Source organism: Plasmodium gallinaceum (genome assembly GCF_900005855.1).
Source record: "Plasmodium gallinaceum strain 8A genome assembly, contig: PGAL8A_v1_81, whole genome shotgun sequence".
Taxonomy (NCBI): Eukaryota; Apicomplexa; class Aconoidasida; order Haemosporida; family Plasmodiidae; genus Plasmodium; species Plasmodium gallinaceum.
In genome coordinates, this window is record NW_021628244.1 from 56,986 (window position 1) to 70,939 (window position 13,954).

The 13,954-nt window shown below is 19.2% G+C and overlaps 2 protein-coding genes across 2 annotated transcripts, besides 5 other annotated features; both read right to left on the reverse strand.

Annotated features, from left to right (window-relative positions):
• Positions 1-1,871: part of a repeat region that runs on past the window's edge.
• A 129-nt stretch (positions 1,872-2,000) lies between these two features.
• Positions 2,001-2,549: a repeat region.
• A 1,723-nt stretch (positions 2,550-4,272) lies between these two features.
• Positions 4,273-5,460, reverse strand: PGAL8A_00268900 (PIR-like protein; the record flags this gene model as incomplete). Its single annotated transcript, XM_028671667.1, has 3 exons — positions 4,273-4,407; positions 4,524-5,268; positions 5,384-5,460. The coding sequence occupies 3 exons, from the start codon at positions 5,458-5,460 to the stop codon at positions 4,273-4,275; spliced, it is 957 nt and encodes a 318-aa protein (XP_028528296.1).
• Positions 5,461-8,200: 2,740 nt separating this feature from the next.
• Positions 8,201-8,909: a repeat region.
• Positions 8,910-9,415: 506 nt separating this feature from the next.
• Positions 9,416-9,837: a repeat region.
• Positions 9,838-10,163: 326 nt separating this feature from the next.
• Positions 10,164-10,581: a repeat region.
• A 1,506-nt stretch (positions 10,582-12,087) lies between these two features.
• On the reverse strand, positions 12,088-13,312 carry PGAL8A_00269000 (PIR-like protein; the record flags this gene model as incomplete). The annotated part of the gene is made up of 3 exons (XM_028671668.1): positions 12,088-12,222; positions 12,341-13,121; positions 13,236-13,312. 3 exons carry the CDS (start codon positions 13,310-13,312, stop codon positions 12,088-12,090), a joined length of 993 nt encoding a protein of 330 aa, XP_028528297.1.
• Between the last annotated feature and the right edge of the window lie 642 nt (positions 13,313-13,954).

The window sequence follows — 13,954 nt, forward strand, 5'->3', positions numbered from 1 at the left end:
ATCTTTATTGACTTAATTAAAGAAAACTGTGTGATTGTGAACATTGATAACATCATCATTTAAACAAAATTTATAAATATTTTAATGGATTAGGAAAAGTATATAGATTACTCACTGATAATAGTTTAGGAATAAATGTAGACAAATGTGAATTCTTTAAAACATCTATAGCTTACTTAGAATACATTATCGATGACAAAGGACTTAGACCTTCATTAGATAAGATAAGAACAATAATTGGAGCAAAAAGATCTGGATCCAAGAAGCAGTTGAGAAAATTTGTAGGAGCTTCTAATTATTATAGAACTATCTTAAGAATTTTTCCTCATATGTATTTAAGCTAGTTTGATTATGAACTAAAAGGTAAAAGTTCATCTGGAATAAAGAACGTTCTCGGTATTTTTGAATAAATAAAAGAAAAAGTAAGTAAAATAACTTATTTGCCATTTTCTCAGCATAGAAAACCATATATCATTTTATACTGACTCATCTGATTATGTTATAGGATCTGTATTAGCTTAGATTAATGATTCTGTTCAAACTAAATATTTTCATCATACATCATAAAAGATGGATGACGTTCAGTGGAAATAGAGTACAATAAAACAAGAATTTCATTCAATGGTAATAGCTTGTGAACCATTTGGTTATTATATTAAAATATCTAAAGCAATGATCGAGATTTATTGTAGGAATATAGTTGGAATATATTCTACTAACAATGAAAAATTATATAGATAGAAATTAAGGTTATCAGAATTTAATATGGAATTTGATCAGGTTTAAGAGATTGAAAACAGCCTAGGTGATTGAATAATTAGATTAATAAATAATGATACTTTCCTCTTATTTATATGACTTTTTTTTATAATAAACCGCCGAAAAATTATAAAACTTTTGATTTATTCCACTTGTTAAGAAATAGCTGATGTGTTTCAAGAAGAAAAGAATAATATTCCAACATATGTAGCATGGAGAAATGGTTTTCCTATTCACTATAAAAGAGGGTTGTTACATATATCAGAAAGATATGTGGTTCATTTAATGCACTAATTCCATAATAATAAGTTTGTCAGATATCCCAGAGTCAATAAAACTTTAAAGAAAATGCAAAGTACATTTGCTGGTCTAGTATTATTTTAAATCTTAAGAAATAAGTTTTAAACTGATTAGTTGGTTACGAAATCAGTATTAGAAAGTTTAAGACTAATATTAATCAAACATTATCAAAACCTAATTTATTTGGCATCATATCGTTAGATATTATTAGACCTAAGACATAAGAAAAGAATAATATATTTAAATGGCTATGGATTATTATTAACGGTTTATATTACTAGTGCCATTAAAATGACACCTACTTCCATTGATGAAATTTCTATGATGAGAAATACTTGGTTTCCTACATTTGGATGTCCTAGAAGTATTTTTACTGATGATTGTTCTATTTATATGAATCAAGAATTTCAAAAATATGTCACATAAGAATTACAAATAAAATTATATTACACAATTTCTTATTATCCTCAAGGAAATGTTATAATTAAAACTCTTATTAAAGCCTCGATTACTTATTTAAGACCATATAGAAGGAAAAAGATATATATATTGAAGAAATAATGAAAAATGACATATTGATATATAATAATACATCTTACGAAGCTTTAGGATAAATATCATATTATATTTTGGATGAACTGTATATGTCTTGATTTTTAAAAGTTATTACCTAAAAATACTTTAGAAATAAGAACAATTTATTAAACAACAAATGGAAACAAGCGCATGAATATTTAAATGATTAAAAAAAAAAAAACCACTAATAGCAACTAAATATATTAATGTTGGTAATATTATTTCATAAAAGTTATATTTTGAAAAAAATCGATTGAAACATTATAATGATAATAATCAATGTAAACCTTAATTGTCTTTATCTCGTGAGATATCTAAAATTAAAAATGAAAGGTTAAAAGTAGTGATTATAAGCTGTAGGTAAGTGTTACATTAACTGGGTGTTCGGGGACTTTACTATAGTACTGAACAAACCAATTAATAAAGAGCATGCAGAAGTGCCTCTACGATTTTTGTATATTTATATATATTTTTATATGCTTTAACGAGTAACTCTTAACTATGTGCTCTACTTCGTTCAGCATTCTTTTATTTCAATAGGCATTTATTTACTTTAATAAAAATCCTTATTTTTATTAAAAATTTAAATACTTTTTTAACATTAATTATTAATTAATTATATTTACTAGTTTATTTGTTATGAATTAGGTTCAGCAATTAATATATATTGCCGTTTAATTAACAAAACATAAATAATTATTGACAAAAACAAATAAATTATATAAATATTAATTACATGAAAATTTTATTATAATATGTATAAAATTTTCTTCTTACAAAATTTATCATAAAAATATTTCCTTTCCTATCTCTAAAAAAAAAAAATTCTTTTTTTTTTTATTTTTTTATTTTTTTATTTATTTATTAGTAACAAATATTTTAAAAAAATTGATTTTTTAATCAATTTTTTTTCTGACTATTTTTACATTTCTTCTTTATCAAATTTTTTTTTCCTGACAGTCTTTGTACTTTTTTTTTAAAAAGTACAAACAAAAAAAAAATCATCAATTTTTTTTTGTGTGTGTGTATGCATGATCAACTTCGTATACATCATTTAACTAGTCCTATTATTTTCCAAAAAGGTTAATGAAGCCTTTTATTAACCAGTGCATGAGCAACTAAGTATTCTTCATATAACTAGTCCTTTTATTTTACAAAAAGGTTAACAAAGCCTTTTATTAACCAAGTATTGAACATAAAAATTAATAAAAAACATGTAGATTAGTATCTTCTAATTTTAACTATTGCAAAATTTAATTAATTCCTCAATTAATTAAATTTTATAGAAGTAGTTCACACAATTGAGTTCCTATCATTTTAGAGACACATATTTACTTAAGAAAAAGTTCTCATTTTTTTCAAAAATTAAATACTCATTAAAACTACTTCTTATGCATAAAATAAATTTTTAAAATGAACTAGCAAATTTAAATTAAAGATATTAACAAGATTTCAAAAGCGTATAGTTAAATACTAATAATATCAAAATTTTTTCTATACTTGTTTTAAACATCAAATTTTATATCTAATTGACCCAAAATTAATTAAATTAATAAAAATTAAATTCTAAACAGATAACTTATTTAGTTACCCGAACTAATCTTTACATCAAATTATCATCTGAAAAATAAGTAATATAATATTATAAAAAAATACTCAACAAAAAAAATAATTTACAGAATTAAAAAAAAAATAATGAATTTTTAATTTTTTTTTAACTAGAAAATATATATGGATAACTTGTTATTTTACGTATAAGTTGTTAATTATGATTTTTAAAAGATTAAAAATGTCTTTTATTTACTACAATTATAAGAAAAAGGATGATATATTTAATACATAAAATATATAATTGTATAATATTATATTAATTATAGTTTCTTTTAATTAACATAAAATGTTAATAAAGGAAGGAGTTATTTATGAAAATATCTAACTTATGTTATTCTATAATTTTTATAATTAAATAATATTTATGTGAAAATTTTGATAAAATAAATATATTAAAAATAATAAGAAAAAAAAATGTTTGCATTGCCACAACTTTTTCCTTCAAATACCAATAAAATACTATTAAAAATAAAATAAAGGAAAATTTATAAAAACTTTTTATGGTTAAATTTAATTCTATGGAAAAAATATGTGCATGTTCTAATGAAAAAAAATTAATAAATTGCATATTTTTTTTCAGATGTTTATTACTAAAATAACAGTTCAATTAAAAATAATACATAAAACGTAAATATAATTAATATCAAAGCATATACTTACGTAGAAAATAAACGGAATACATTTTTTGTAATAAAAAAGAACTATATACTTCATTTTTATAATTATTTTCTTTAATATGGAAAAAATTAAAATTAAGTATCTTGAAATGTACTGTTTCATTTAATAGTAATGTATTATTAATATAAATATAAATATATATATAAAAATGAATCAAAAGAAAATGTGATAAATAAGATTATGTACTATAATGAACAATAAATGTCAGAACATACAAAGAAAAAATTTAAACTTTTTTAAAATAAAATCCTTTAATTATATCTATTTATTATACAACCATTCTATATTATATATATACCTGCGTAAGAATTTATATTATCTTTGACTTCATTTTATTGTTTCATTTCATCAAACTGGGTATATAGGAGGAAATTCTGAGTGCTCATGAATATTATAACCATTGTCCATTTTATGCATTCTCCTTTTTCCTTTTTTTTTTTTTGGATTACCTTTTCCTAACACTGATCTGGTATGAGTATTCTGCTGATGAAATTAGAAATTAGAAGTAAATCTTTTTTATATGCATATAATGGCAATTTTAAGAAGTAATTATTAAAAATAAAATATATAAATATTTTTTATTGTGAATTTTATATTACTTTGTAAAGGTATATAAAAAACAATAGCCTTCCAACAACAACAAGTGGAATATATAAAGCAATAAAATTTTTTGGATCATAGAAAAACCAACAAAATGCTTTATGTAAATTACTATGTTCTACAGGCATTAATAAAGATGAATTATTCTCAGATGTAATTATAGTCTCAGTTTCAATTGAAGGTGTTAATGTAGTTAAGTTCTTTAATTGACTTGTAGATATAGAAGAAGCGTTTGTTATTATTTCAGATAAAGTATTATTTACTAACGAAGAAACTGCTGATGTCGCAGGTGTGATTGATGAGGGGGATGTGGATGATAACAAAGGTATAGTACGTGGTTTATTATTAAAAATTCTACCATTTAACATTACCTGATAAACCCAATTAACATAGGAATACACATCAAATTCTTCTGCCAATTTACTCCATAGATAAACAAAATTATTTAAAAAATATTTATTATTAGGTTCTGGATGAGTATTTAATGCTCTCACAATATCCATATTTTTGTTACTAATCCAATTAGTATATTCTACAGTATTATCTCCTGTGAAATTACTTGATAATTTTCCCGACTTATCAAAGAGAACTTTATGAATAAATTCATGTAATTCAACAAGTTCACATTCAATATCACTACTTGATCTTACTGTTCTAATTATTGGACTTAGTTGTTGTTCTGTTAATACTCTTGCACCTATCAAATTTGATACAATATTTAAATTTTTATTGCTAATCTCAAAACTACAGAAGTTATATTAAATAAAAAAATTAAATTAAATTTATGATAATTATTTTTTATATGAAAATATAAATTTAAAAAAATAAAAATTTGCAAATCTTCTAAAGTAATTATTACCTTTTGTTACAAAAATATTGGAATATTAAAATTAAAAAAAAAAAAATATAAACAATCACTACTGAATAACTAAACATTTTTATTTTTATTATTTTGGTATATTATTCTGGAATTTTATAAATGGGAAAAATGGTTTGTGATTTAATAATAATTATGTCAATATATTTTCTTTATATTATTTTAAGTAATTATAACAATATATTATATATTTTCTGGCTTAATATTTTTAAATTCAAATTTTCAAATATAAAACATTTTATAATAATTTATAATAATAATAATGGTCATTAATATTTATTAGAATATAATATATAATTCTAAAATAATTTTCTCTTAAAAATAATGCATGTAATTTTTTTTAAATCAACAAAATGTAAAATAGTTAATAAATTATAAATTAAGAAAGAAAAATATCACCAATTAAAAAAAATAATTGTCATGAAATATTTTAATTGTACTATTTTCAATTTATGGTAACGATAAAAGTTACGTACCTACTTGATAAATTAAAAATATTATCAGATAAAACAGCAAGAACTAAATATGAAATAAAAATCATTGAATTTTTTCAATACAATATTTATAGTAAAAGTGGAAATGAAAAATTTAAAGAACTTTAATTTCTTAAATAATATAATGAAAAATAATTTTTTTTTGAAAATTTTATTTTAAAATATTCATATTATATATTTTCTTCAAAATATTCTGTGCTTATATAATAAAGAAAAAAAGAGAAATATATATAAAAAAATGACAGCTGATAATGTTGAAACAATAAAATGATATATTACATTCTTTAATCTTTAATAAATTAAATAACAAGCTAAATATAAGATGAAAATCCCCTAAAAACATATTTTATAAAATAATTATTATTTAAATCCTCAATAAAAAAGAAGAAAAATGTAATAATATTAAAATAATAATAACTCATGTTAATTAACCTTAAAAATACTCTAATCACAAAAGAGATGTTGAAAAAAAATATATATATTTAAAATCTTTAATATCAATAAATGTATTTCCATTACTTGAAATATAATAAATTCTAATTTTATTATAATAATAATGTTAAAAAAAAGAGGCATGTTATTTATATTAATGTGAAAAAAAAAAAGTTCAGAAGGAAATTTTGTACATTTAATTGCAAGTAATGTATGAGGAATAAAACGACATATAATATAAAGATTATAATGAGAAAACAGATAAAAATTTATGTAATTTCTAAAATTTAATTTTAAATAATTACAAAAGATGAAACAATTATAATTTGCAATTATATTTAATGTAAAAATAAATGATAACCATATTAATGGTAATACTACTTAAGCAATAATATAACAATAATTTTAATGATATTTTTAATAATTAAAATGTAATATAAATGAAATAGATTTATTAGCATGCAATTTTATTAATTGATGTAAATAGTTGTTTAATATTAAAAACTACAAAAAGAAGTTAAAATAATCAATAATATATATATATTATTTATAATGTAAAATAATATACTAATTATTGTATTAATTATTAAGATAATTATAATATTAAAAAAAAATATATATTAATCTAAAAGAATTTTTTTGTAATATATTTTTATAAGATTATATTATAAAACTATATTAACATGAATATTTTAATAGGATATAATTAATATATATTTTGTACAATCTTCATTAATATATATATGTAAAATAATAGAAAAAAAAGCGAATACATGCTTAATATTATTGTGGAGCAAATGGTATTTTATACAAATTATGAAGAAATATTATGTTATTAGATTTATATAAATTTATATACATTATTAAATTTTTTATAAACAACTTATGATGCTAATTATAATTCATGATATCTATTTGAATAAAATTTCGAAAACCTAACATAAAAAAATATAAAAATTCAGTAATTAGATTACCATCGTATTAATGGTGATTATTATAAAAATTTATATATTTGAGTCAACATTAATTTTAATTTTTTTATAATTTAAATGTAATTTATATACATATTTTTTATTATATTAAAATAAAATTAAAATTGTTTTCTCTTCTTAAATATCAACAATATTAAAATAAATATATCTATATTAAAATATTGATATATTAATTCACCATATAACGGTTTTGCTGGAGCACTTTACAAATTTATTAATATAGAGCATATAAAATTGCTTATACTAGTTTAATTAATTTAAATATAATTTTAAAACTATAAACAAGTAAATTATACTTATGAAATCTACATTATTGATAATTTATTGTTTTTAAGAGGAATTTATTTACTTTAATAAAGATACTATGTTTTTATTAAAAATTTAAATCTTTCTTAGTTATCATTTTTTAATTAGATATATTTTAATTATAATGTTATGAATAATAATATTCAGTAATCCTAAACAATTGTTATTAAATTAACAAAAATAAGAGATTATAAAATAACAAATTTAAAATTATATAATTATTATAAACTAGAAAAATTAAACACTGATAGTATAAGATTTCGTTTAAAAATTATCAAATAAGATTTACTATACTAGATGTTTTCACCAATTTCTCAATATTGTCAAATCCAGAAAAAAAAACTAATAATATATATTTTTTTATATTTTCAACATAAAAAAAAAAATAAAAACATTAACAAAATCTTTTTTTTTTTATATGTCTAGTGCTTGCATGGATAACTGTATATTTTTAATGCAGCTATTAATTTTTTTTTTCTCAAAAAGGTTAATAATGCTTTTTATTAACTAGGTATGTACGATTATAATTATTCTAAAATATTATTTGATCATTATCCTTTAAGCACCTTATATACTATATATGTTTTATCATTGTTTTATTAATTGGGTGTTTGAAGACTTTGCTAGAGTACTGAACAAACAAATTAATAAAGAGTATGTAGAGTTGCCTCTACCGTTTTGATGTATTTATATATATATTTTTAAATGGTTTGAACGAGCGATCCTTAATTATGTAATCTACTTCATTCGGCATTCTTTAATTTCAATAGGCATTTATTTACTTTAATAAAAATAAAGATTTTTATTAAAAATTTAAATCCCTATTGAACATTGATTATTAATTAAATGTAAATTATTTGTTTCCTTGTTATGAGTTGCATCCAGCAATTAATATATATTGCCGTTGAATTAACAAACATAAACAATTATTGACAATACAAAAAATTATATAAATATTAATTACATGAAAATTTCTTTGTTATATGTATAAATTTTTCTTTTACAAAATACATCAAAATCATATTTCATTCCCAAAAAAAAAAATTCTTTTTTTTTTTTTTTTTTTTTTTTTATTTATTGGTAACGAATCTTTTTCCAATTGATTTTTTTTTTTATCTTTTTTTTTTCCTGACGGTCTTTGGATTTTTTATTTAAAGAAAAAAGTACACACAAAAAAAATTGATCATTTTTTTTTTTTTTTTGTGTGTGCATGATCAACTTCGTATTCTTCATTTAACTATCCTTTTATTTTCCGAAAAGGTTAATAAAGCCTTTTATTAACCAATAATATATAAAAAAAAAAAAAAAAAAAAAAATTANAAAAAAAAAAATTTTTTTTTTTTTTTTTTTTTTTTTTTTTTATTTATTGGTAACGAATCTTTTTCCAATTGATTTTTTTTTTTATCTTTTTTTTTTCCTGACCGTCTTTGGATTTTTTATTTAAAAAAAAAAGTACACACAAAAAAAATTGATCATTTTTTTTTTTTTTTTGTGTGTGCATGATCAACTTCGTATTCTTCATTTAACTATTCCTTTTATTTTCCAAAAAGGTTAATAAATCCATATATTAACCAATAATATATAAAAAAAAAAAAAAAAAAAAAAATTAGAATAAAATTAATTCATATAATTTGATAAAATTTTAAGGAAAAAGTAATGTATATAAAAAGAAGAAATATGAGAAAATCTGAAAGAAATATTAATATAATAAATATATATTGAATGAAGAGTTAAAATAAATTTTCAGAAAATTCAATGAAATTTTGTTGTGTTTTTATATTATTAAATGGTTAATTGTTTATTCAATGACTTTCTTAGAATATTTAAGAAACATATTAATAATGAGCACGCGAAGTTTCGTAAAGTTACTTTTACTAATTTAATGAAATTAAATATAGTTTTAATTATAAAAACCATTAAAAGTTTTTATATATAATCTACATTATGAGCGATTATTGTTTTTAAGAGGCATTTATTTATTTTTATAAAAATCCCGTATCTTAATCAAAGATTTAAATCTTCATTAATTAGTGATTTTAATAACATATATTTTACATATAATGTTATAAGTAATATTTAACAGTGCAAATTCATTACTCTCAAATTAATAATTATAAACAATTAATAGAAAGCAAATTAAATCATATAAATATAACAAATCCTAAAAATTTATTATCTTCGTAGAAAATTTTTTCATAAAAGTTCAATGAAAAATCTATTACAAAGAAAATATTTAGTCAGTAACTTTTTCTTTTATCTTTCGACAAATTAAATAATTTTCAAAAAAAAAAAATAATAATATATTTTATGCATTTTAAATTACAAGAAGAAANAAAAAAAAAAAATTTATTGGATTTTTTTTTTGAGAAATGTTTCTTTCGAAAAAGATAAAGATAAAAAAAAATAAATAAAAAAAAAAGATTTAAATTTATTTTTTTTTGGAAGAGAAGAGAAAAAAATCAGAGAGAGAGATTTTTTTTTAAGAAGATAATGATATTTTTGTAAAGTGTTTAATTTGCATAATATTCATATTTTGAATTTGTGAGAAAGAAAATTTTATACATATGAAGATAAAATTTTCATGTAATTAATATGCATATAATTTATTTGCATTTTTAATAAGTATTTGTGTTTTGTTAATTCGATAGCAATATAAAATGATTGCTGAGTATAACTCGTAATAAATAAACTAATAATTATAATCAATTAATAGTTAATGTTAAATAAGTGTTTAAATTTTTAATAAAATAAGGATTTATTTATTAAAGTAAATAAATACTTATTGAAGCAAAAGAATGCTGAACGAAGTAGTTTATGATTAAAGATCATTCGTTCAAAGCATATATGAATATACATAAGTATAAGAAAATCGTAGAGTCATCTCTACATGCTCTTTATTAATTGGTTTGTTTAGTACTCTAGCAATGTCTCCGAACACCCAGTTAATAAAACAATTCTTCATATAACTAGTCCTTTTATTTTCCTAAAAGGCTAATAAAGCCTTTTATTAACCAATTATTGAACACAAAAAGTATTAAAAAACATGTAGATTAGTATCTTCTAATTTTAACTATTGCAAAATTTAATTAATACCTGAATTAATTAAAATTTATAGAAGTAGTTAACACAGTTGAATGCCTATCATTTTAGAGACACATATTTACTTAAGAAAAAGTTCTCATTTTTTTCAAAAATTTAAATACTCATTAAAACTACTTGTTATGCATAAAATAAATTTTTAAAATGAACTAGCAAATTTAAATTAAAGATATTAACAAGATTTTAAAAGCGTATAGTTAAATTCTAATAATATCAAAATTTTTTCTATACTAGTTTTAAACATCAAATTTTATATCCAGTTGACCCAAAATTAATTAGATTAATAAAAATTAAATTCTACACAGATGACCTATTTAGTTACCCAAACTAATCTTTGCATCAAATTATCATCTGAAGAATAATTAATAAAATATTATAAAAAGATACTCAACAAAAAAAATAATTTACAGAATTAAATAAAAAAAGTAATGAATTTTTAATTTTTTTTTAACCAGAAAATATACATGGATAACTTGTTATTTCCCGTATAAGTTGTTAATTATGATTTTTAAAAGATTAATAATGTCTTTTTTTTACTACAATTATAAGAAAAAGGATGATATATTTAATATATAAAATATATAATTGTATAATATTATATTAATTATAGTATCTGTTAATTAACATAAAATGTTAATAAAGGAAGGAGTTATTTATAAAAATATCTAACTTGTGTTATTCTATAATTTTTATAATTAAATAATATTTATGTGAAAATTTTGATAAAATAAATATATTAAAAATAATAAGAAAAGCAAATGTTTGCATTACCACAACTTTTTCCTTCAAATACCAATAAAGTACTATTAAAAATAAAATAAAGGAAAATTTATAAAACTTTTTATGGTTAAATTTAATTCTATGGAAAAAATATGTGCATGTTCTAATGAAAAAAAATTAATAATTTTAATATCTTTTTTCAGATGTTTATTACTAAATTAACAGTTCAATTAAAAATATTACATAAAACATAAATATAATTCATAGCAAAGAATATATTTAAGTAGAAAATAAACGAAATACATTTTTTGTAATAAAAAAGAACTATATACTTCATTTTTATAATTATTTTCTTTAAAATGGAAAAAATTAAAATTAAGTATATTGAAATGTACTCTTTCATTTAATAGTAATTTATTATAAATATAAATATATATATATAAAAGAATCAAAATAAAATGCGATAAATAAGATTATGTAATTTAATGAACAATAAATGTAAAAACATACTAAGAAAAAATTTAAACTTTTTTGAAATAAAATACTTTAATTATATCCATTTATTATACAACCATTCTATATTATATATATACCTTCGTAAGAATTTATATTATCTTTGATTTCATATTATTGTTTCTTTTCCTCAAAATGGGTGCATAAAAGGAAATTCTGAGTGCTTATGAATATTATAACCATTGTCTATTTTATGCGTTCTCCTTTTTCCTATATCTTTTTTTGGATTACTTTTTCCTGAAACTGGTCTGGTATGAGTATTCTGCTGAAGAAATTAGAAATTAGAAGTAAATCTTTTTTATATGTATACAATGGCAATTTTAAGAAGTAATTATTAAAAATAAAATATGTATAAATATTTTTCATTGTTAATTTTATATTACTTTGTAAAGGTATATAAAAAACAATAACCTTCCAACAACAACAAGAGGAATATATAAAGCAATAAAATTTTTTGGATCACAGAAAAACCAAAAACATTCTTTATTTAAATTACTATGTTCTACAGGCATTAATAAAGATGAATTATTCTCAGATGTAATTATAGTTTCAGTTTCAATTGAAGGTGTTAATGTAGTTAAGTTCTTAAATAGACTTGTAGATATAGAAGAAAAGTTTGTTACTATTTCTGATAAATTATTATTTACTAACGAAGAAACTGTTGATGTCGCAGGTGTGATTGATGATGAAGATGTGGATGATGAAGTAGTTGAAGAGAATGGAGTAAACGTGGATGATAATTCAGATATAGTATATGGTTCAGTATTAAAAATTCTACCATTTAACATTACCTCACTTATATAATAATCGTGGGAATACAGATGAAATTCTTTTTCTAATTTACTCCCTAAAGAAAAAATATTATATAAATAAGCTTTACTATTATGCTCTAGATGAGTATTTAATGATCTCACAATATCCATATTTTTGTTACTCATACAAGTAGTATATTCTACAGTATTATCTCCTGTGAAATTACTTGATAATTTTCCCAACTTATCATATAGAGCTTCTTGACGTAATTCAGGTAATTGAACAAGTTTATCAGGAATATCACTACTTGTTCTTATTGATCTAATTATTGGACTTAGTTGTTGTTCTGTTAATACTCTTGCACCTATCAAATTTGATACAATATTTAAATTTTTATTGCTAATCTCAAAACTACAGAAGTTACATTAAATAAAAAAATTAAATTAAATTTATGATAATTATTTTTTATATGTAAATATAAATTTAAAAAAATAAAAATTGCAAATTTTCTAAAGTACATATTACCTTTTGTTACAAAAATATTGGAATATTAAAATTAAAAAAAAAAAAATATAAACAATCACTACTGAATAACTAAACATTTTTATTTTTATTATTTTGGTATATTATTCTGGAATTTTATAAATCGGAAAAATGGTTCGTACTTTAATAATAACTATGTCAATATATTTTCTTATATTATTTTAAGTAATTATAACAGTATATTATATATTTTTGGGCTTTATATTTTTAAATTTAAATTTTCAAATAGTAAGCACTTTATAATAATATATAATAATAATGGTCATTAATATTTATTAGAATATAATATATAATTCTAAAATATTTTTCTCTTAAAAATAATGCATGTAATTTTTTTTAAATCAACAAATTTTAAAATAGTTAATAAATTATAAATTAAGAAAGAAAAATATCATCAATTAAAAAAAATAATTGTCATGAAATATTTTAATTGTGATATTTTCAATTTATGGTAACGTTAAAAGTTACGTACCTACTTGATAAATTAAAAATATTATCAGATAAAACAGCAAGAACTAAATATAAAATAAAAATCATTGAATTTTTCCAATACAATATTTATAGTAAAAGTGGAAACGAAAAATTTAAAGAACATTAATTTTTTAAATAATATAATGAAAAATAATTTTATTTTTAAAATTTTATTTTTAAATTTTCATATTACATATTTACTTCAAAATATTCTGTGCATATATAATAAA